The sequence below is a fragment of the Larus michahellis genome, chromosome 4 (assembly GCF_964199755.1).
Source record: "Larus michahellis chromosome 4, bLarMic1.1, whole genome shotgun sequence".
Lineage (NCBI taxonomy): Eukaryota > Metazoa > Chordata > Aves > Charadriiformes > Laridae > Larus > Larus michahellis.
Genome location: NC_133899.1, coordinates 1498882 through 1522629, shown reverse-complemented (window position 1 = coordinate 1522629; position 23748 = coordinate 1498882). Strand labels below are relative to the sequence as shown.

At 56.4% G+C, this 23748-nt stretch overlaps 2 protein-coding genes across 4 annotated transcripts in view; one reads left to right on the top strand and one right to left on the bottom strand.

Moving 5' to 3' along the window:
- The window catches only part of FANCA (FA complementation group A), a 37181-nt gene extending 27039 nt beyond the window's left edge, over positions 1–10142 (bottom strand). For 2 of the 3 annotated variants that reach the window (XM_074582650.1, XM_074582651.1), the window contains exons 1-9: positions 10085–10142; positions 9400–9509; positions 8344–8416; positions 7756–7898; positions 7051–7146; positions 4754–4827; positions 3531–3643; positions 2712–2794; positions 2204–2237 (exon numbers count right to left, since the gene is read on the bottom strand). In XM_074582650.1, coding sequence (XP_074438751.1) covers positions 2204–2237; positions 2712–2794; positions 3531–3643; positions 4754–4827; positions 7051–7146; positions 7756–7898; positions 8344–8416; positions 9400–9509; positions 10085–10124 — 766 coding nt within the window. In that variant the 5' untranslated portion in view covers positions 10125–10142. Of the gene's footprint in view, positions 1–1564; positions 1672–2203; positions 2238–2711; positions 2795–3530; positions 3644–4753; positions 4828–7050; positions 7147–7755; positions 7899–8343; positions 8417–9399; positions 9510–10084 lie in introns of those variants that run through there. The other variant, XM_074582652.1, reaches the window with a different exon arrangement.
- A 6082-nt stretch (positions 10143–16224) lies between these two features.
- On the top strand, positions 16225–23390 carry SPIRE2 (spire type actin nucleation factor 2). The gene is made up of 15 exons (XM_074582649.1): positions 16225–16471; positions 19103–19140; positions 19434–19793; positions 20133–20213; positions 20292–20456; positions 20561–20647; positions 20774–20897; positions 20999–21168; positions 21251–21401; positions 21511–21644; positions 22067–22201; positions 22273–22340; positions 22440–22467; positions 22580–22695; positions 22786–23390. Exons 1-15 carry the CDS (start codon positions 16252–16254, stop codon positions 22991–22993), a joined length of 2085 nt encoding a protein of 694 aa, XP_074438750.1. The 5' UTR covers positions 16225–16251; the 3' UTR covers positions 22994–23390.
- The last annotated feature ends 358 nt before the right edge of the window (positions 23391–23748 follow it).

Below are 23748 nucleotides of genomic sequence, written 5' to 3'. Positions count from 1 at the left end.
TTAACACTAACCTTGAACCAATTTAAAAGTGTTCCCAAGAATGTGCTAATAATTAACCCATCTAAAAATGCACATAAATTAGTATTCCATTTCCAAACCCAATCCCAACCGTGCCGTGCATCTGCGAGCGTGCACATTGCCAAAGCTGCCCAAGAGAAGCCTGTCTGGAGGCAGGGATTTGCACAAGCGAGCTTTGAATTAACAACCCCTGGAAACCACGGTCTTAACCGCCCTCGCCAAACAAAGAGCACGCTGCTGTGAGTGCCGCACATTTGTAACAGCAGTGGGACTTCATGTTACATTTGCTTAGCAGAAATTCCTTCAAAATCTAGATCTGCCCCAAAATGACTGGCAGAGGTCAAACAGGCCGGCAGCTTGCACAGCACATTGCCTTGCCCATCAGCCAACACCACTTGAAGTCCACGTACTGAGAAACCCTTTGCTTTACTGCCTGCTGCAGCAGCAGTTTTTATGTTTCTTGCCCCATCCTACCTTTAAAAGCCGCCTCCTTTAACAGTTAAAATAATTTGTTTTGTTTATTAGGATCATTCCGTGTAGCACCCTGAAAAGTAAATTTACTGAGCTGGGGCAGCAAAACAGACGTCCCTTAGTCCCTCACATGCTTTTCACAAAGCAGTCCACAGTTAATATGTAATACTCTCTACCCTGCTGAGGAATACTTTTAAGGTTAAGTAGGGGAGAACAGAGAAAAGGAGATAAACTCTACTTATCCTGAGGCACAGGAGTTCAATATAGCAAGATCATTACTATGAAGCACAATGCTCCCATGCTATTCAGCCTGTCCTTCTGTGAAGGTCTTCATTAATTGTGAATTATTTTACATAAAGGATCCTAATGTTCTTCAAAACAGCGGATTAGTTAAGTGAAACCCCTCAAAGGTGACCCAAAAGTATACACTAACAAAAATATCTCACTATAAAACACATTCAATACATTTTCAGACACACAGACTGCAAATCTATCTGCAGCAGCGCAGGCTGCACAAACCCGAAGGTCGAATAAAGAGCAGGTTAGCACAGACTCCCTCCCGACTGCCAGCAGCCTGCTTCTCTTCCTCCAAAATCTCCCGAGTCCTGTGTTTATAAGGGTTATTTTTCAAGTACCGACACTGTTAAAGTGCCACCTGAGATGGGACTTAATATACATATTAAATAATGAAGCTCTTCTCTTGCAGCTTTCCCTTTTTAGAACCACTCCGCAAGGTCTGTAAGGCATCTGTCTACAGACAAGGCTCCCTGCGAGACACGGGGTAAGGGATGAGGCTGGCAGTGCCCACCGGGAGACGCAGAAGGGAGGGAGCAGCTCTGGTGTTGTATCCTGATTTTCAGTCGCCTTACAGCAAAGGAAAAGCGCTAACCTCTGCAGCAGCACTGAGCACGTTGCTGAAACATGCCAGCAAGAAAAGTGGCAAAGTGCTGTCACTAAGGAGACAGGAAAGTAACAGCAGCGGGGCAGTCAGATTATACCGATACGCTGGTGCAGGGCACGCGAGGAGGTGTAAGCGAACGCTTCCTCTGCCGTACAGCGGCTACGGCCAACTTACCGTGAAGATCATCTGTGCCATAAGACAAATATAACCCTCCTGTGTGTGTTTAGTCTTTCTGCGCGGGGATTTGCAATGCAGATCAGGCAGTACTAGGCTTGAGCTCCTAGCAGCAGTGTCGGGACTGCCCAAGCCAAAACAGGCGAATTGTCCATGGGACAATTCTTGAAGACTGGCCGTTTAAAGACTACACACCTACATTAGATGTCTTTGCTCGGCATAAAAAAAAAGTTTCACAAAACATTAGTCTGCAAATCCAAACCATGAACCAGCAAAATGGCTTACTTGCACATAACATTGTAAATTCAAAGCTTAATTTACTAAGCAGAAAAAACGTCCTAGCTTAACCTACAAGAGACTGGATTGCTTCCAGTCAACCTTGTTAAAAATCAGCTCAGATATCAACCTGATGTTGCAGTTGGGAGCATCAGAATAAAGTAGCACAAAAGGCAAGAAATTATCTGCAGTGTTAGAAGACACTCACTTTACAAGAGAAGGGGAAAGAAGAGGCACATAAAATCAGTGACATAAGTATTACGCACAACAGAGGAAAAGCATCCCAGGCTTTTTCTGCTTAGAGATTTAACAAGGAATGTACAGCAGTAACTGCACAAAGCTACAAATCCCAAAAATACTTACATGTCAACATCCTTTGTAAAACAGCATGACAGATCTGTTCAAAATTGACAAATTAAGACCGTTTAGAGTTCAAAAGAGCTACAGTTATATGCAGAATAAGTAAATTGACTCAAAGTGGTTTGTCCCTCTTAATTTAAAGCTTAACTTTTATCTGAGGCTTTATGGTAGAATAGATACAATGGGCAGAAAGGCAAGCATTTCCCATGCTCACCAGCATTCCATGCCTCACATTCAAATGGAAAAAAAGAGCAATCAAGGTGAAAACGAGGAAGCTTAAAAAGCCCTTGACACCTCACCTTGGAGAAATTCTCTATTTAAAAAAAAAAAAAAAAAAAAGTGTCTTTGTTCTGGTTTCAGCATTTCCTCCTCACCCGCTCCACCACCTGGATCACCACTGTTTCTTTGTTGCTCTAAGCTCACATTTTTTTATACTCAGCAAGGCACAGAGGTATATGATAGAACTACTTTTTTAAACAGCCGTTTGTAAATAGGTTCATTTTGTCCTTACATAGGGGACCTTCTTGAATTCCAACTTCCTTCCCAGCTCCGAAGTTTGCTGAAAGCCATTCTGAAGAAACACAATCACAAAGTCTGCAAATCAAGAAGGAAATCAGTGTTTCAGCATCCCCTTTCAATAAAGGTCACTGGCTCTTTCTCCTCCCCATCTCAGTCTCTCAGCAGGACTAGTGTCTGAAAAGCCTCATTCACTACACAGCAGTCAGCAGGAATCATTTATTTTCTTGGAGTAAAATTACTCCCAGGCAAAAGACCCCAGAACAAAGGATGGCAAGAAGCACAAAAACTTAAAGAATTATAAAGACTAAAGAATTTGCAGGTCTCTGTTACCACTGCAGAACTCATACGGTTGTTACCTGACCAACTGCACTGGTCCAAAGGTCTGATTACAGCTCTTCAATCAAATTGTGTAGTGATTTTTTTTCTAAACAAAACCACAAAATAAATAATAGAAAATGACAGGGGGGAAGATGGAACTGTTAAATAGTTGTGGTCCAAAATATCTCAGACACTTTGCAGGAGTATCACACTCTCAATATATCATCCCCGGCCCCATACACCTCGCAACTACACTTTCTTGTGATACTATAACTCAAAGGAATATAGAAATTCCAAACCAACTATCTTTTAAGGGGAAAAAATTGCTAAATTCGCCAAATATAAAAATACATATTCCCCTCACTGAAACGAGTAAGAAAATGCAAAGCGAGGCCTCAGTTCTTACACCTCCAAACTTTTGAGCTGCAGAGCCCTTGCTGCAGGCTGGGCGGACCAGCAGCCGGGCACTGCTCCACCAGTGCCCGTTCCTTGCCTGAGAGAATGCACCCAGCGAGCTCCACATCCCCGGAGGAGGATTCCGCCTGCTGACAGAGGCCACAAAGACTGCTGCACAGCCACTCCACCACCGCCGGGGCCGACGGGTTGCTGAGAACAAAGAAAAGCACATGCAATTCAATCCTTCCTACTTTCGTAGTACCCGGGGGTTTTGCTCCGCCATCCGCTTGGGCTCAAGGAAGAGCCATCTGTGCAGGGCTCTGCCCCACATGTGGCATTTCATGTCTTTAATTTTGGACCAGCAAGAGCTTTATTTGCTTTACAAAAAGCTTCCACAACAAACACATCCAAAGGAAAAAACACATGGGAAATTGTGTGTGTTCAATTGTTTCCTCATCTGTGACGTTAAAGTACTTCCATTGTAAAAGTTCTGCTAGAATTCCAATTTTTAAGATACTTGGATAGAAATGCCTAAAAAAAATATAAGCTCTTGATCTATCCCTTTGCTTTCCTTACATTTGAAGTACATTGGGTACTGAAGGCTTTTTTCCTATCCTGTTAGGAGAAAAGTAAACCAACGTCTAAGGCCTAAAGGTTCACTGTAATATTCCCTCGACGCCATAAGAAAACAACCTGAGCCTCACAAAGGATAACTGGTTTTAGTTGTCAGTGCTGTATCAGGGGGAAAAAAAATAAATAAATCAATTCTTAGAATAACTATTCTCTGGAGATTATTCTGCCAAAACTTACTGAAACGTAAGGTTTTGTGAAGACAGAAGCACACAGCTCTTGCAAAACAAGACTCATCGTCAAGATGAGCACTAATTTTTACAGGCTAAATGAGAGTTTCTCCAGCAGATCTGGAGGCACAGACAGATGAACTGAAGGAGCTGGGTTACCCAGCCCGTTCCCACACAGTGCGGTAACCACCCACACGCAGCCATCTGCGCCACTGAAACAAAGCAGGAGATAAAACATCACCCAGGATGGTCCGCAGCGGTGGTTGTCACCCAACCGTCTCTCTTCATATTGCAACTGATGCAGCAGCCATCAGACAACCAGCCACCACACCTTAAGCTGTGCTAATTAACCCAGAGTAACCTCTAAAACCCAGGGTAACTTCTTAAATCGTGCTAATCTGATCACTTGCCAGCATCTGACTATATTTGTAGTCCAGAATACTCATGACTAATCCCCGATTACATTTCAATAGGCTTTAAGAGATTAAATACATCTGCAAACCTATAAACCTCTGCTCACCTCTCCAGCAGCTCTCCCAGTCCAATGATGTCACCTCTGTGCAGGTGCCACACAGCTTCCAGCACTGGAGGGTCCTAACGAGATGGCACAATTAGGTCATAGTCTGCATTTTGCTGTTAAAATTAACATATGGCTAACGTAAACTATATATAACAGTATAAAACTAAATTATGTTTCTTCAAACTATCCAGAACTTACTAAAATTTAAAAATTACAACATAGGAAATACCAGATGAGGAAAGATTATATTTGATTTTTCCTTCCTACGAATTTTGAATGGTTTAGGGTTGTAAATACGTCATCATTTTAAATTTTCATGGTCAAGGAATACAAATATCCATCTTTGTCCCCCTGAAATAATGCTTATGCTGCATATTCAAAGGAGCAGTGGATATCCCAGAAACAGGTGATACCACTAAGTTTCAAGTCATGTTAATTCAGATCCAGAAACAGATTAGAGAATTATTCATTAGCCTACTAATTGTTTATTGGTCTCTGTGAAACAAGTTTGATGCTCAAATCCATTTCCCAACAGGAGCTACACAAAGAAACACTGCAACTGTACGGGCAGAGAGGCCGATGGATGCAGAGGAAAAACCAACACCGCTTGGGCAGTCCTGAACCTAAACGCCAGGCTCGCCGTCGGCAAAATTGGCACCAGGCATTGCTTCTGTACAGATGAAACTGCCACCCTTCGTGCCTCCCTGCAACACCCCTTCCAGCTCCCACCTGGAACAACATGTCCTGGAGAGAGCCCTGTGCCAGCAAAACGGGACTCCAGGGTGCACCTGGCAGGGAAAAACGTGCAGCAGGGATTTCTGCTCATTCCACCCTCCATGCGGAAACGCTCCAAGACAGAAACAAAATCTTCACACCTTGTGAAGGAGGAGGTAGCTGGGAGCCTTGGCCACACAAGCCACTCAGGAGAAGAGCCCCACAAGGTTTCTGCGGCAACCAGCAGCTGCCTGATAGCATGACCCTAGACTCGCCCACATACTTTGTCTTCGACAACCTAATTCTTTACTGTAACAATCTCCATTACACTGCAGCACTTGATCTCTGTGCCTACCTGAGAACAAGGAGATCTTAATCAGCCTACAAAACACACAGGATTCTATTTTCAGCCCAGGGTCGGATATTTGAGACTAGAGCATGCCTCTCTATCCTGGCAGATCTGCCTCTTCCTCCTTTCCCACCAGAGCAGCGAGCCACCAAAACTGTCCTCCTCACAAAAAGTCCTTAACTCTCCTTAATGCACTACTTATCTTAAGAAAACAAACCACCCAAATGGAAGCAAGACAACACATCTGTGAAGCAGTGCAACCTCTCATCTGCTATCCTATTTCTCTCAAGCCATTTTCTGTGTGTACTCACTTAGGCTTATCACCATTCCCAGATAAATAGAGCGGAGAAGCAGAAAGCCAAAGACGCACTGAATATTGCTGGCAAAGCACATAAAGGACTTCTGGGACCGTGCCACCCCACAGCCAGCTGGGAGCTTCAGCACTGCCTGGATCGATCTGGATTGCTTAGCCCAGACAGCAAATTTACATGCCAACTGATGGAGAGAGTTATTGGCATAGTTCATTAATAACAGTAAGGCTAAATAGGAAAGAAAACGATACCCCCAAAGCTTCTATTAACTGCAGTGTCACCTCAGGTAAGTTTAATCCCATTACCGTGCTGTAACTCCAGGCACCGTATTGCCATGCTCTTCCTAGCTGGCTCCTGGTAAGAACGAGCCATGCTTAGTACAAATGGAAAGAGTTAGACATCTCCTTCAGAGAGGCAAGAGTGCTGCTTGCCTAGCTCCCCAAAACCCAACGCTTGATGACCAAGATGCTGTTAACCCTCCTTTGTGGCAGTTTCTTATCAGAAACAGCCACACAGTTTTAATAATGCACCTACTTCCAAACCTCTATTAAGTCCTCTTCAAAAAAACCAAATCCTGCTACAGAGGCAAGGAATCTCCCCATGAACTTGCCTTAAAATAAACAAAAAACCTCACCATTTATAATTCAGTTCATGCTTTTGAAAGGTCAGAAAAACCACAGTCATTCTCAGGAGGAGTTCACCAGTGCAGTCGACCATGAGCAGCGATGAGCAGTGGCAAGATGGCTCTAGGTCACCAAAAAAACCACCGAGGGGAACTGGATGTAAATCACAGCACTTCACTGGTCCACTTAACAGTTATCCCTGGCCTTCACTGGAGAGGAGGGTTGAAAACATACTGCTAGATCCCACAAATGAAGTCTAAATGGTCTGTAACACGGCAACATTTCTCCGTGAGTGCTTACCTTCATTTTCCACATTTCTTGACAGAAGAGCGAGCGACAGAACACATTGTTTGCCAGCAAATCCTTGACCGTTTGAAGCAAGCAAGACAACCTCTTCTGGAATCACCCCAAAAAATGAAGCAGAAATAATTTCCTTTCTAAATAATACATTGTTAGAAAAACAATTTGTTGCTTTTCCCTGTTTTCTGCTTTTTAAAGGCTTGAATGGTGGAGGGAATTAATGGGAAAGGCCCAAACCTTTAATCTCAAGGCTGAACTAAAGGCAGCCGGGCTGACAGCAGTGACACCTGACAGCTCTTAAGAGGTGACCTGAGCCACCTGCCACAGCACAGCTTTTGTATGGATGGCCATCACCAGGCCTGGCTACACCGCAAACTGAGACAATTGATAAAGACGGAACCGCGGATAAGAGAGACCAAACCGCGCCAGGGAAGGCTAAGGTACACCAGAGGTGATAACACAGGATCTGCTTAGACACACCTGTGTAACGCTGAAAACTTCATTTCCAAGCTGTCAAAAACAGCCACTTTCCTCTATGGGAGAGGAACACCATACTTCTGTGAGCGTATCGGACACATAAATGAATAATCAGCCACTCAGGTCCTATGTGTTTGGGCGACTTTATCAGAACAGGTAAACCGGATTTAAAGTCAAAGCTAACATTACTGTTTTCTTCATAAACTAAATGTAAACCTTTTCCCTTACTCTCTGGTCCACGTTCAGCAGCGGTACTTGAGAGGGGCTTGCAGAAGCCTGGCAGATCCGCTCGATGTTGGTAACAGCAGTTTTGGCTGCCAAGACTGCTGCAGGTACACCCAATCTCGAGGCCTGCTCCTGCAGAACAGAGACTAAAGAAAAACCAAAGCAGAAAGTTGTCAATATGGGAGAAAAAAAGGTTTGAAAATGTGGCTATGAAGACAAGTCCGAAGCGTTAAACTCCTTCCAGCACAGGTGTCATTTGTCACAAATCATTTTTATTTCCACATATCATTCCTTTACTGTACATAAAACAGGGTCAGAACAGCCATGGGCAGAGGTGGAATATCCTTGCTAAGCAGATTTTTGTATTTTAGTCTTGTGGGGCTCACAGTAACACTGTCAAATAATCATATATTTAATGATTACACCTTGCCAGCGGTGTCATCACCAGACAAGTAAGAAGCGAGTAGCCAAATGGGAGACCAGAACAACGAAAAGAAAGTAAAACTGGGATTGCATTTAACAGGCAGAAATTCAATACATAATGAAAAGTTCTTTCCCACGTCTGTCTCCAACAGATACTCTTTCACCCACCTATAAATGATTCTGACGATGCTTCCTGGTGCTCTACACCATCCTGTCCACCTGGCTTGACTGAGGCTTCCACCTGGAAGCCAAATAAAAATGTAACAGTCTAAGATACCTATTACACACGTTTACAAACCTATTCCCTCCAGAGCATACTGAGCAGCCCCAGCATTCTTGGGGGCTGGAGCAACTGAAGTGAAATTAACAACAAGCTCCTCCATGGTTGTGGCAAACCAGAGATTTCAGGGCACTTTACAAAAGACCTAAGTACAGTTATCTTCAATTTATGCAGAGCAAAGAAGATACAGGTCAAAGTTACTTGTCCCTAGTCACCCAACAGATCAGCAGAAGCACCAGGAACAGAATTTCTGTCTTTCAAGTCCTTCTGTGAAGCCACACTGACATAAATATTTGATGAAACATGTCAAAATGTTGGATCCTTCTCTGGTTAAATTCCCTTTTTTATTTTTATGAAGACAAATATTCTGTACAGAAAGAAACATCTTTGTAGCTGAACTGTGGGAAGTATTTGAATTGTCTATTCAAGATATCAAAATCAAAAGCTCTCTCCGGTACACGAGGGGGTAGAATGTGACCAGGTCAGAATGATGGCTCAAGTGTCTATATACGTAAATGACACAGGTTTTCATAAAGACAGTCACATTAGACAGAAATGCTTGGTAATTCAGAGAAAACCCAATAGTCTCTCCTGATTTTTTTTTTCCTATATAAACAAGAAGCCAGATCTGATCCCAAGAAAAAGGTGCTGGATTTCCTTTCGCTTTTGTCCCAAATCCAAACCCCTGCTTAACCATCTTTAGTCTGTAACAATAAAACATAGAGGAATGAAGGGAAAAAAATAATTCATTTCTGCAACACAGGCCTCTCAACTTCAGCTTACTCCTACAGTGCTGTTTTTTCTTTTAATTTATTGTGAAAATTGCGTTCCTGGGACATTCATTCTACAGCTGCCCTAGGAAGGGCCCTGTTGGATCCAGCCTCCAGCTGGGATCTCCCATGATAACCAGCCGGACCACTACACCCTGAACCGCCCGCTCCTACCTCCAGAAGGAGGTCATTCAGGTTCTGATGGTGATCCAGAAGGCGCAGAGCCGCTTCCTGGAGCTCTGCTCCGCTCCCAAAGGCACTTTTTCGTTTCCTGGCTCTCCCTGCTGAGAAGTTTGGATTTCTTTTATAACCAGAGCTTGCTCCGAAAGCCCCCCAAGGACACCTCCCTCTCCCTGCTGCTACAGCACGCGTCACCGACAGGGCAAAGGCATCCCCAGTCAGACCCTCGTTAGCCAGCAGCGTGGCAGGAGAAGCGCAGGATGTTTCTGTACGGTTTGCTATGGGCAGCTCTGCAGATGAAGCCCCACAGCCTTCAGCACAGGCAGCCCAGTGAAGCCAAAGCCCTGCCAGGCACTATCAGCCATCGGCCTCCGAAGGCCCTCAGCCCAAAGCAACCCTGTCTGCCATGACACACCCACCCCGGGACAGGAGCCGCGGCCGGGCCACAAGAAGGCCACCAGCCTTTGGGAGAGGGCCCCTGAGAGGAGCAGGGACAGAGGGGCTGAGGCGAGGGGCTGGCAGGAGCCCAGAGCACCCCATAGAGTGGAGGGGGGGAGGCGGTGCATGGGGGCGGAGAGGGGACATTCACCCCTCCCTTCCCCTCCGCTGTCCCTGCAGGAAGCGCCCAGGCCAAGAGCTCACTCAGAAGAGCCCCGGCGCCGCCTCAGCCCGGACCTACCCAGCAGGTCCCGCCACGTCCTCCCGCCCGGACCCGCCATGGCGGCGACCCCCGCCCGCTTCCCGCCAAACAAACCCGCCCGCCCCGCGCCGCCACTGGCTGCCCGCCGGGGGAACCCGCCTCCGCCCATTGGCTGGAAGTGCGGCGTGGTCCCGCCCACCCTTCCGCCACCTTGGTAGTGGCGGAGGCGGGGGCTGCCATGTTGGGGAGGGCGGTTGGTGTCGCTCGGGGCGGGGGCTGGGAGGGGGGTGCAGCCCTTGTGTCAGGCGGTGGGGCGGGATGTGGGGGGACACGAGGGACGGGCCGGGGTAGGGCGAAAGAGGGGAACGCGCGCTACAAAGGCAGCGTGTGTGGGACAGGGGTGGGTGGCCCAGGCTGCAGCCAAGACATGGCCACCAGGAGAAGGGCTTTCCCCTGACAGGCCCTGAGGGGAAGCTGCCCGCCTGGGGCCCGGCTGGGAGGGGCTCAGCACAGCGGGGAGAGACACCCCCACAGACCGGCTGGGCTGGCACGGTGGGGGCTAGCAGTGGCCATCTACCGCTCCAGGACATCCATCACCTCTCAGGCCTTGTCCCTGCAGCATCCCTGGGACCAGCTCCTGCCCCCAGCCCCGACAGCCACAGCGTTTCCCTGCTCCCAGCCTGAATCTCCGTGCAGACACTCTCCTGGTGAAACAGGCCCCTTGTAGCCCCGCTTGCGTCGGGGGCAAGGGCGGTGCTTGCCCCTTGTGCCACCCAGGGAAGGGGACAAGAGGAGGCTGGAACTCCCATAGGGAGAAATCACTAGCCGCACCCAGCCAGGCATTGCTGGGGACAATAAAGGTTTCAGAGGGAGCAGCAGTATGGAATTCCCACAGGGATTTTCCCTGGCCGCCTCTTATCTGATCCTTCCCGGAGATGAACCACTGCTGGTTAGCTGCCGTTGGCGTGCCCCGCAGATGGTTCAGGGAGTAATTCGTTAGAAGGTTGGCAGCCTGAGCAACCCCGGGTTATTAACGAACAACCCCGGGTTATTAACCGTCGGGAGGCAAGCTTCTGTTTGCAGACGTTTAAAATGCTGTGCTGGAATTGGCTGCAGGATGTTTTTATTGTGGCGCTGGCCCCGTCAGCACGTGAATCAGCAGCACTCGCTGCCCAGAGCTGGAGAAAACCCTTCCCGGCAGCGCTGGTGGGATGCGGGGCTCCGGGTCTAGTACAGACGGTGCGATGGGCTCCCACAGCCAGCCTGCCACCGGGTCGCGGAGGCTGCAGAAAGTCACCACAGCACCGAATCTTCGGTGTGGAGACAGCAGGTTAAACCCTTTCCAGAATCATGTTTCTGAAGTGCTTTAAAACCACCCTCAAGTCTGTGGCAGCCCCAGGTTTTGGAGGGGCACATCAAAAGAAGGAGTATTTGTCCCCTCTGCCCTGGAGCCAGCAAAGCAAAATAAAACCTCTCCCGCAGCAAGGCTGCCGGGAGGGACATCTGCGGGGGGCTGGGTTTGCAGATGGTGGGGTGGCCTAGGCAGGGGAACGGAGGACAGGGTGACAGCGGGGACACAGGTGGGACTGGGGCTGTGGGACGTGGCACCTCTGTGTTGTTCCTGGGAAGGCACAGGCAGGCGGAACATGGAGGGTGAGGGGAGCAGGAGAACTGTCGCACTGCGGGTCAGTATGGAGGAACTGAAGGGAGCTGGACTGAGGTTAGAGCCAGCAATTAATGTGATTAAGAGGCCGGAAGGACTCACCTGCAATAGAATAAAATATTTGCATCGGGGAGGGGAGGGGAGGGGGACCTGCCTCCAAACATCTTGGAGATAAGCAGGGAGGAAGAAAAGGAATTATTTAGCGAGGTACAAAGAGGTAAAAAGGAGATTGTGGGATGGGGCAGGGAAGGTAATTTCAGCTGGAGGTGAGGGGAAATCACCTTCTCTGTGAGCTGTGCACCACACAGCAGCCCCAGGGGGCTGAGATGACCTTCAGCCTCAGCGGGACATGCCCCAGGAACATGGGGGCTCAGGGCCACCGGGATGTGCCCTGTCCCTTCCTCCCCGAGCGTCCCCGCAACAGAACAGTAAATGTCTCTGTTATCAGTAGTGCCAGCAGGTCTCTGCAGCCTCGCTGACTTTCTGGCCTGCAAAGAGCCATGCTCGCTATATTTAATCCCTCGATGCATTATCTGTGAGGTACGCCAAGTTAATGCAGTCTGCTCAGAGAATTGGTTTTAATTAAAATATTAATGAAGAAGACTCTAGAAAGGAAAAGGAGCTTTAACCAATGCTCTGTGATTCATTGTCTCTGCCTCTCCAGCCCCCAAGCCTTTGCGGTGCCTCGCTCTTCTCCTGCAGCGGGGCAGAGCCGGCAGCGTGGGACCGGGTACGGCTGCGCCAAGAGCAGGGTCCGGTCCAGAGGTGGTAACATGGAGCCGGCAGCTCTGGAGGAGGGCAGGGAAGCCAGTGGGCTCGCTCCCCTTGTTCAGAGAAAGGCTTGGCCTTGGCTGTTCACACCTGGACAAGAGGAGCGCCAAACCCACAGAGACCTTTGCAATAAAACTGACTCGGCAAGGCAGACGGCTTTGCAGAATCCGGCCTGGTCTGTTCCAGCATCACACCCATGAGGCCACCCTTGCCTGGCAGGAACACGCTCATCTGCGTCCCCCAGGTTGAGGACAGGGCTGGCCACCAGCACTCGCAACCCCACGGCTTTCATCAGGGACGCGGATCAGGGCGCTCGTGCTCCTCCAGAGGGATCACCTTTGGTGTGGGTGGCCCTGGCAGCCCGTCTGACCCAGAGCTTAGGTTTCTGGGGAGCTCCAGAAGTTTTTTTCATGCGGAGAGATCGGAGAGCTCTTACAGCGTCTGCGCCCCTGGTGCCTGCATTGCTTGACAGACGGCGATGCTGCAGACCCACTCCTGCCCCACTCCCGGGTGTAGGGCAGCCGTGGCGAACGCCGCAGGACAGGGCTGAGCATCCCTCCTGGGGAGACTGGTGTGCCAGTCTCGGGGTGGGAGCTCGATTGACTTGGGGCTGACAGGGGCATTTCAGGGAACCAGAAGGTGTGGGAGCAGTGAGGGCTCCATACACCAAGCACATTCAGGGACTCATCTCTGGTTTGACCAGAGAAAATCCAGGGGGAAATCACCACTGTGATGGCAAAAACAAGAAACCCTCCAAGGGGGTGTGGGGAGGTGCAGCCGAGAGCTCGGCATCGCTGCTCGGAGCCAGGGGCCGCGCTCCACGGAGCGACATCAGGAAGATCCTCAAACTCCAGCCATGCCTGAGGCCAGCACGCAGCACGCATCAAGAGCGAGCTACCTTGTAAAACGCTCTCTTTTCATGGCCCCCAGTTTATCACAGCATCTAAGGGAAGTGGGATAGGTGCATCCAACCCCGTGGGTGCTCCCTGCGCTCATCTCAGGTTCCTGCGGCTTTTAAAGGACATTTTTTGCATATGACAGATGAAACCCACGTGACTGTATTACCCACAAACAAGCACGGCGCTTCCCGCTGCAGGCTGCTGGGGAAGGGCTCTGCCCTCCATCCCGTACTGCTCTGCAACCATTGCCCAACCTGTTCATTTTTTTCCCCCTATTTATTTCATTTTTAATTATATTTCCCCTGTGCACATACATACATGGCCTTTGTTTGATTTTTTCCAAGACGGTAGCTTTTAATTACATCTTGATTTCATATTAATTACAGTTTTACCCAAAGCAAAGGGCTTTGTGCTTTATAATTCAAATGCACTCCCATTAATGCTGCAAGGTTGGGTTATCGCCGCCTTCAAACGCCGCGCGTCCTTCCCGCTCCTATCCCCGACGGTGCCGCCCTGGCTGTGTCTGGAGGCACTGGCAGGTGTGTGCGGCTCAGGGAAGCCGGCAGCTGGCTCGTCCCGGTGCGGACCTGCTGCGGCGAGCAGCACGCGCAGCTTTCCTCCCTCTAAAGTCGCTTCCCGAGCAGGCTGCAAAGCCGGCTGATTACAGGGTAAATGTCGCATTCAAATCTCACTTGTTGGTGCGGGGAAGCCAGACCCAGACGCCAGCGTCACAGCCAAGAGCTGCTCCGGGGGGCTGGAGCCATGAGGTTTTCCTGCGACGTGTGGATCCGGCTGGAGCTGAGGCCGGCACTGTGCTCCCGACCCCCTGCAGCGTGCTCCCACCCCAGTGATGGTGCGTTTGAGTAATCCCAGAGATGCTTTGGATCACCTGTATCTATCCTGTCACTCCCCAGATCCCTGAGCACCACGCAGAGCTGCATTTCCCAGCTGTCCAACTCTGCTCTCCCATTTCTTTCCCCAAAGATGGAGCTGGCACTGCTCAGGTTCTCTGGGACGGGCATTGGAGAGCATTTCTCTCCCGTTGGTGCTGCAGGCACCATCCCAAACTCTTTGCCGGAAGTCTCCGGCCCCGGGGCAGCCCTTTGGCCATGTGGGATAGACGAGTGCCCGTGTGCTAGCTCTGACCCTTTCCCAGCCCTGCCAGCACATCTCTGGGATTGGCCCCAGTTTATGCTCATGGGTTAATGGAGCTTAGACAGGGTTTTATGCACCTTCCATCATGGAAATTGGAAGCTCATAATGACAAAAGCTTTAATTTGCTCTGTCTGACCTTTCATGGCGGGCCAGCTGCCCTTTCTGTTCTGCCAGGACTGTCTTGCCCACCCCATGGGTCTGCAGGGACCTGTTGGTGCCTGGCCGTGAGCCCACCATCGTCACTGTGCCACACCGGCCTTTCCTGGCATCTGTGGGACATCATCCCCCCACACCGCGTTCCCATGGGATGTTGTCTCCATAGAGACCCCAGCTCCTCATCCTGGAACCTTCAGCTGGCTTCTGCTGCTCCTGCCTGTGCCCAAACTGTGCTGCTGCATGGGGCAATCATGTCCCTACACTTGCCTGCCCCATGCATGACACGTGGGTTCTGTGGGACGGCCACCTGTCAGCCAGGCGCTTCATGCCTCTGAGCTGGGGCCGTGCTGTGTGCCATGGCCACCCCAGACCTCTCAGGGAGCAGGAGCCATAACCACGTCCCTTGTGGGGGGGTGTCCCCCAGCACTGCCCTGCACCCCACACGCATCCTGGGCACTGCATGTTGCACCCTGCCATGTGCCCTGCACCCTGGGGACACCCACACCCTGCACCCTGCGTCCTTCCCACTGCACCCTGAATGCACTCGTGCACCCTGCACCACGTGTTGCGTGCCTGCACCCCATGACCTGCACCCAGTGGTGTGCCCTGTACCCTGCACCCTGCACCCTGATCCTGTGTCCTGACAGCCCGGGTGCGCTGTGCCGTACCAAGCCGTGCCATGCTGTGTGGTACCATACCATGCCATACTGTACCGTATCGAGCCATGCCAAGCTGACCTATGCCATGCTGTACCATACCATACCATACCATACTGTACTGTACCAAGCCATGCTGAGCTGTGCCTTGCCTTGCCGTACCATACCGAGCCATGCTGTACTGAGCCATGGCGTGTCGTACTGAGCCATACCTTACTGTATCGAGCTGTGCCATGCCATACTGAGCCGTACTGTACTGAGCCATGCGATGCCATACAGAGCCATACCATACTGAGCTTCACCGTACTGTACCGAGCCGTGCTGTGTTGTATTGAGCCATAACCGTTCCATACCAAGCAGTGCTGTGTTGTGCTGAGCCATACCATACCGTACTGAGCCGAGCCGTGCCTTGCCGTATTGAGTCATAACCGTTCCATACCAAGCAGTGCTGTGTTGTGCTGAGCCATACCATACCGTACTGAGCCGAGCCGTGCCATGCCGTATTGAGTCATAACCGTTCCATACCGAGCCGTGCTGTATCGTGCTGAGCCATACCATACCGTACCGAGCTATGCCGTGCCATACTGAGCTGTACCGTGCCGAGCCGTGCCGTGCCGTACTGAGCTGTACCGTACCCTACCGCACCGCACCGCACCGCACCGAGCCGCGCCGCGGCCCATCAGCGCCGCCGGCCGCCTCCGTCGCCTCGCCTCCCGGTGGGCGCCCCCGGCGGCGGCGGGCGGGCGGTGGCGCAGGCGGGGCCGAGCCGCGGGGGCGGGGGCGGTCCGCTCCGCCGCCAGCCGCTCCGCTCCGCCGCGCCCCCCGCCCCTCCCGGGGCCCCGCCCGCCCGGTCCGGCGGCGGCGGCGGCGGCGGCGGCGGCGGCTGCGGCGCGCGGGGATGGGGCGATGGCGCGGGCGAGCGGCGGGGCCCCGCGGGAGCTGTCCCTGGAGGAGGTGCTGAAGTGCTACGAGCAGCCGCTGAACGAGGAGCAGGCCTGGGCCCTCTGCTTCCAGGGCTGCCGCGCCGCCGCCGCCGCCGCCCCCGCCGCCCCCGCCGCCCCGCTCCGCACCGCCGACATCCGCCTCCGCGGCGACGGCAGCGTCGTCCTGCCCGCCCCGCCGCCCGGTAAGCGACCGCCGCAACGCGGGGTGGAGCCGGCGGCAGCCGGCAGCGTCCGCGCGGGGAGGGGGTGCCGGCAGCGGGACTTACCGGCACCGGGACTTACTGGCACCAGCACCGGGACTTACCTGCGCCGGCAGGGGGTGCTGCACCGCGCCGCCCGCCCGGGGAGGCCGGCGTCGGGGGCGCGGAGGGACCGGGGGGTATCGGCAGCGGGAGGGCACCCACAGCGGCACCGGCGGGAGGGGACGGGCACCGGTGGAGAAGGACCGGTACCGGTGGCGGGGGATGGGCAGGAGAAGCGGCATCGGCAAGGGGGGGACGGGCACTGGCGTCACCGGCACCGGCAGCAGGGGACGGGTGCGGTACTGGGGGTACTGGCTGTGGAGGTGCGGAACCAGAGAGACTGGGAGGATGGGCGAGAGGGCCCGCACCGGTACCGGAGGGCAGGAAGGCGGCACTGGCACCGGCCGGGATGGGGGTGAACCCCAAGCTCTGGCCCTGGCAAGGGGGAGCGGCATTGGCCCTGGCACAGCCAGGACCATCACTGGCACCGTGGCTACTAACGCAGGCCCAGTGACTCGGGGGTCCAGGGCTGGTGTGGCACCGGCACCAGCAGGGCCCATGCGGGTGGTCCAGTGAGGCCAGACTCGGGGTGTGGGGGTGTGCAGGGTGCCCATGGGTGTGGGGCTCACTGGGCCAGGATCCACCGTGGGGCTGCAGGACACTGAGCCTGTCGGGACGGGCGGGACACACGGCAAGGACAGACCGGCAGACATGGGGACACGCACCTGCACGCACACGGGCACACCTGCCCGAACACGCCTGCACACTCGACCCCGCAGGGGTTTCCCCGCAGGGCCCCAGCCCTCACCCTCTCCCGGCCCCCAGGAGCGGCGGTTTGGGCACCGCCGTCCCTGACCTTCGGACTCCCGGCCGTGCCCTCTCTGCGGGCGGCTGGCGCTGCTAGGCAGGGCCGGGGCGGTTATGGGCTCTGTAATTAGGCTCGGCCAGCTGCCAGCAGCCATGCCGGGTGGCCCGGCGCGGTGAGGAGCACCCCTGTGCCTAATGAGAGAGCATCCGCGGATGGCGCCCAGTGCTCGGCGCTGTTGGACGCTGCGGGGCCTCCCCGGGCAGGGACAGGCAGGGATGCTGCGGTGTCACTGTCTGTCCTCTCCCACAGCCGGGCAGGGATGCTGCGGTGTCACTGTGTGTCCTCGCTGCCGGTGGCCAGGCAGGGGATGCTGCTGGTGGCAGGGAGACAAGCACGGAGCTGAGACAGGGGGAGATGGGAGATGGAGAGTGGGGCACAGGCAGCCCACAGGGACCGGGGCACATGGATCAGGGCCACGCAAAGGCACAGCACGTGCCCAGGGCAGCTGGGCATGGTGTTGTCACACCAGATCCACCGGTTGCACATGGGAATGGCCCCACACCCTTCCCTGAGCCACTGCGGCTGCTGTGCCGGAGCCAGTGTCACCGCGCTGCCTCCTGTACCCAAGTCCCTCCTGTGCCAGCCTAACCCATGTCCCCAGGTGCCTGGCCTGGCCTTCCCAGCAGGTGCTGGGCTGGGTCCATGCAGCCATGGCTGGCACACAGCCGGCACACAGCCGGCACACAGCCGGCACATCCCCGCGGCTGCCGCATCGATCAGCTAAATGGAGAGCTAATGGCCGGCGCTCCCCTGGGCTGGGGAAGCAGCTCTGCGTCCAGTATTGGGAAAGAGGAGCCAGGGGCCCTGGGGCACTGTCCTCAGGGAAGCTGCAAAAGCCACTCCTGCTCCTCGTCCTGTGGCCGTCCAGCTCCTGGGAGGGTCTGAGCTGCCCATGAGCGTGTCCTGGGCTGTGTGTGGGCACGGTGCTCTGTGTGTGTGTGATGCTCCAGCTGTGCTGGCTCTGCAGTGGAAAGGAGCATCTTTTGCTGGGCACAGCCTGTCACCGCAGCCCACAGTGGGCACTGGGGCCGTGTCCTGAGGGTGATCTGCCAGTACTTGCCGCACCCTTGCCTGCCAGTGGCCACGCTGCCAGTGCCCACACTGCTGGTGCCTGCTCTGCCTGTGCCCACGCTGCCGGTGCCCACGCTACCAGCGCCCACGCTGCCGGTGCCCACGCTGCCGGTGCCCACAGCTCAGAGGGGTACAGCGGGCACCTGCAGGTGCAGAGCTCTCAGCTCCCTCCAGCCCCAGGGGTGAAGGGTAAAGGGCTGACCCTGCCACCCGCAGTGTGCCTCCCGGGCCTGGCTGCAGGCAGTGGGGCCGAGTGGCTGGTGCCTGTTTGGGCTCGTTGCCTAGGGCTGGCAACCTCTGCGGTGCCTAGCGAGGCCTGCCATACTTGGCCGGATAGGAAGGGCAGCAGAGGCTGCACCACCATCTTCCAGCCAGCAGTGCCTGATGCTGAGACTCCACACGCAGGTCCCTGTTGTCCTGTGGAGCTGTGTCCTGGGACCAGCTCAGGATGGGGGTCCTGGCTTGGGATAGGAGCTGCTGGGAATGGGGCCCAGAGTGCCCACACCGGGTGCCCCACAGCCGGGGCTGGGTGGATGCAGCATCCCCGGGGTGTGGGATGGGAGGTGACACCGAGGGGGATGCCCAGCGTGGGGCTGCAGGTGCCAGCGGTGACTCTGTCCTTCTTCCCCCAGACCTGGCCCCACTGCTGACGCCCTCGGCCGAAGCCCAGGTAACGTGGGGGCTGGACGCCTGCCTGGCCCTGCTGCAGCTTGCTGGTGACTTGGCCTGTCTGCCATCGCACCCCAGCACAGGGGTCCCTGGGTGGGCAGTGCCACCTGCCCCACTCGCCCTGTGGTGATGGTGGTCGGGTCCTGAGGCACAGCGGGGGGATGAGACCCAGCACCGATGGCTGGGGGGGAGGGTGAGGGGCAGCCGGTGCTGGCTGTGTGTGCCGAGGGGCTTCCCCTGGTGCAGCCGGCGCCGTGGTCTGGCCGGGATACAGTGGGTGCCGTCTCCCCGCAGATGGTGCAGTCATTGGGCTTCGCCATCTACCGGGCGCTGGACTGGGGGCTGGACGAGAACGAGGAGCGGGAGCTGAGCCCGCGGCTGGAGCAGCTCATCGACCTGATGACCAACAGCGACTCGGAGGACAGCGGCTGCGGCACAGCCGACGAGGGCTATGGGGGGCAGGAGGAGGAGGAGGAGGGGGGTGAGGGGCCGCCGCGTGCCGTGCGCACCTTTGGGCAGGCCATGAGGTGCTGTGCCGCCCGCCTGGCCGACCCCGCCGAGGCCCAGGCGCACTACCAGGCCGTCTGCCGCGCGCTCTTTGCTGAGACCGTGGAGCTGAAAGCCTTCCTCGCCAAGATCCGTGATGCCAAGGAGGTGAGCGTGGGCACCCAGCAGCATGGCCGGCACTGCTGCCTGGCTGGGGAAGCCCCCCGTGAGCCCAAAATGTTGGGGTGAGCCCGTTGCTCCCCTCTGCCCACCCCAACCAAGACTGCTAGTGCTGGCGTTCGACCATACATGCTCTCCTGGGGTCCTGTGCCGTGGCACTGCTGGCTACTGCCTGCCCCGGGCTGGTGGCAGCGGAGAGGGCTCATAGCAGGGATGGGGGTGTTTTGGGGGTGCCCGTCGATGCTGCAGCCCTATGGCACAGTCCTTGCTGGACCCTGGGTGCCACTGGGCACCGGCACAGGGTGACAGCGTCTTGTGCCACGGCAGATGCTGCAGAAGCTGAAGGAGGATGAGGAAGCAGAGGAGCGGCCGGCGGCGGAGCTGGGCAGCCTGCGCAACACCGACTGGGTATGGCGGCGCGGCCGGGTGCGGGGGCCATGCCAGGGCCGTGCAGGGGCTGACGCCATGTCCATGTCCCACCCCCAGGCCCGGCTGTGGGTGCAGCTGATGCGGGAGCTGCGGCACGGTGTGAAGCTGAAGAAGGTGCAGGAGAAGCAGTTCAATCCCCTGCCCACCGAATACCAGCTCACCCCCTTCGAGATGCTCATGCAGGACATCCGCGCCCGCAACTACAAACTCCGCAAGGTCATGGTGAGCACGGCCAGGCTGCCTCCACGCCAGCCGCCCACCCTGCCACCGTGCTGCCCTCCGGCCCTGGCACTGACACTGCCTGTGACCTCTCTGCCCTCTCCCAGGTGGATGGAGACATTCCCCCCCGGGTGAAGAAGGACGCCCACGAGCTCATCCTTGACTTTATCCGCTCCCGGCCCCCACTGAAGCAGGTGAGTGCCGTCACCGCGATGCCTCCATGGCATGTCAGTGCCCAGCCTGGGCTTGGCTGGGCACCCTGAGGGTGGTCGGCCCCAGACTGCAGCCACTGCCTGAAGCCCCATCCATGCGTCCTGCAGGCATCGGAGCGGCGCCTGCGGCCCCTGCCCCAGAAGCAGAGGACACTCCACGAGAAGATCCTAGAGGAGATCAGGCAGGAGAGAAAGCTTCGGCCTGTGGAGATGCCGTACCGTGGCCAGAAAGGTACCGGCGTCCCCTCCCTGCCACGCTGGGCTGTTGATGAAGTGCCTGGCACCAGGGCAGGTCCCTGCCGTGCCGGGACTGAACCCCATCCCTGTCTGCAGGCTACAGCTCCCTGCCCTGCATCCCCCACGCCTGCGCGGGCCGCCTGGCCTCCAGCTCCTGCCTCGAGCTCTCCTGCTCCCCAACGACCACCGTGCCAGCGCGCCCGCGGCCTCGTGTCCTCCTCAAGGCACCCACCCTGGCCGAGATGGAGGAGATGAACGTCTCTGAGGTGAGAGAGGGGATATGGCAGGGTGGGAGGGTGGAGGTCCTGAGGGGGTCCTCGATGTGATGCGGTGCCCATGGCCTTGCAGGAGGAGGATTCTCCGATCGCGGAGGTGGCGCTGAAACGGGACCGCTCCTTCTCGGAGCACGACCTGGCGCAGCTGCAGAGCCAGCTGGTGGGTGGCCAGCCTGCGCCCCAGGAGCTGGAGCCGCTGCAGCCCGAGCCCCGGCCCCGCTCAGGTACCTGCCAGAGGTCCCCATCCCCGTGCCACCCCTGTCCCCCCATCCACAGGGTCGCTGTGCCAGGCAGCATGGCCTTGCCACATTCTCCCTGTCCCCCCCCCGCCAGGCTCTGTCCCTGCCAGCTGCCACCCGCGGCCAGACAGCTCAGCACCGCCCCGGCCTGCCCTCGGCGCTGTGGAGGAGAGGCCAGAGGATGGATCCAGCGCTGCCCCCAGCACCAGCTCCAAGCACCTCTGGCTGGTGAGTGCTGGTGGTGGGGCTGGGCTGGGGACACTGGGGCTGGGGACACCGGGGGCTGGGGACACCATATGAGCATGACCATGGGCACACAGCAGCCCAGCAGGAGGGCACAAGGTGGCTGGGGGGTCCCTATGGCCTCCCCGCTCCCTTCTGCATGGGATGCCAGGCTCGAGGCATGCCATGACAATTATCCTGTGCTGTGCCGAGAGGCTCTGCCCGTGCCGGTGACACTGCCTGTGCTGGAGATGCTCTGCCTGTGCCAGGGATGTTCTTCCCATGCCAGGAGGCTCTGCCTGTGCCAGAGACACTCTGCCCATGCCAGAGACACTCTGCCCATGCTGGGATGCTCTGCCCATGGCACAGGGATGCTCCAGGTCATGCCCTGTGCCACAGACCAGGCTGATGTCCCCCCTCACCCGCAGGAGTTCAGCCACCCCGTGGAGAGCCTGGCCCTCACTGTGGAGGAGATGATCAACGTGCGCAGGGTGCTGGTCAAGGCGGAGATGGAGAAGTTCCTGCAGAGCAAGGAGCTGTACAGCAGCCTGCGGAAGGGGAAGGTGGGAGCTGGGGCCAGAGGAGCTGAATGTCACTCGCTCGGCCCCCAGCCCTCACACCTCTCTGCCCACAGGTCTGCTGCTGCTGCAGGGCCAAGTTCCCCCTCTTCTCCTGGCCTGCGGCTTGCCTCTTCTGCAAGCGGTGAGCGCCGTGCCATGCCGTGTTGTGCCACGGGGCTGGCAGGGTGGTGGGAGGGTGTCTGTGGTGGCCCCGCTCACCGGCCTCTCTCTATATCCCCAGGTCTGTCTGCAGCTCCTGCAGCCTGAAGGTAAGGGACCAGCTCCGGCTGGTGCCACTGTGTCCCTGTCCCATCCCTGCCCTGTCCCATCCCTGTCCCTGCCCCATCCCTGTCCCTGCCCTGACACCCGCACGCCCGGCAGATGAAGATGCCTTCCAAGAAGCTGGCTCACATCCCTGTCTACGCACTGGGCTTCGAGAGCCTCCCAGGCTCGCTGCTGGCCAAAGCCCTGCCGCTGCGGAGGAGAGAGACCTTCCAGTGAGTCCCGCAGCCCCTGAGGCTTCTTCCCCCCTCCTCCCCCTCCTCCTCCTCCTCGGGCCGGGGCTGATGGGGTGCCCTGTGCCGCAGCTCGCTCCCGGGCACGTGCTGGCGCCAGGTGGAAGAGGAGTTCCCCCACATCTACGCCCAGGGCTCCGTCCTGCGCGACGTCTGCAGCGACTGCGCCGGCTTCGTCACCGACGTCATCTGCTCCAGCCGCCGCAGCGTGGCCGTGCTCAACGCCGCGCCGCGCTGCGCCAAGGCCCGCTCCCTCTACGGCGACTCCTGGCACAAGTGAGGGCCCCGGCGCGGGGGGTGCCGGCCACCTCGGCGCAGACCCCGCTAGCGGCCACCCGGATGTACATATATACATAGGATGTATACATACAGCCTCTATATTTATATACCTTACGGACCAGGGGGAGGCGAGGACTGGCAGCATGGCAGGGCACCTGCCGTCCCTGCTGTCCCCTCCCGTTCCCACCAGGACGCTGGCACGGCCCCTGGGGGTACTGATCCTGGTGGGGGGCACCCGCAGCCGCCATTTGTCACCCCCCAGCCCTGCTTCTGTGCCAAGCTCTGGCTGTGCCAGGCAGGTGCTGGCCATGCTGGGGCGCCCAGCGCCATGGGCTGGCACGGCTGCTCTGTATGTCGTCCCCCCCCCCGGCTAATAAACCCTCTGGGCTGCCCCCGGGGCCGTGTGGCTGTTCCTGAGTGGGTGGGGAGGTGGGGGGGTCGGGGCGGGGGGTGTGAGGGGCCCCCCTGGGTCGAGGCTGGGTGTCCCACCACCTCCTTCATTCCACCATAACCCCCTTGATCCCCCCCCGGCCACCCTCTCTGCCCCTCCTGCCTGTGTCCCACCCGTGACCCCACAGAGAGACCGTGGGACCATCCTCCCCTCCATTCCCATGCCCCCCCAGCTGTCCCCCCTGTGTGTCCCCAGCCCCGAGCCCACCCCAGGCCGTCCCCCTGGGTCCTCCCCAGCCTGTCCCACCCGTGTTCCCGGCTGTGCCCCGCCGTGACCCCGCTCAGGAGCCGTGGGAAAGCGCACGG

What these genes read in the sequence shown, in the direction of transcription:
- SPIRE2 (XM_074582649.1), top strand. Translation starts at nt 16,252, where the DNA reads ATGGCGCGGGCGAGCGGCGGGGCCCCGCGGGAGCTGTCCCTGGAGGAG. An exon ending in CCCGGCCCCCACTGAAGCAG is followed by an intron (nt 20,648 to 20,773) that starts GTGAGTGCCGTC and finishes TGCGTCCTGCAG; the next exon opens with GCATCGGAGCGGCGCCTGCG. An exon ending in GCTCCAAGCACCTCTGGCTG is followed by an intron (nt 21,645 to 22,066) that starts GTGAGTGCTGGT and finishes CCTCACCCGCAG; the next exon opens with GAGTTCAGCCACCCCGTGGA.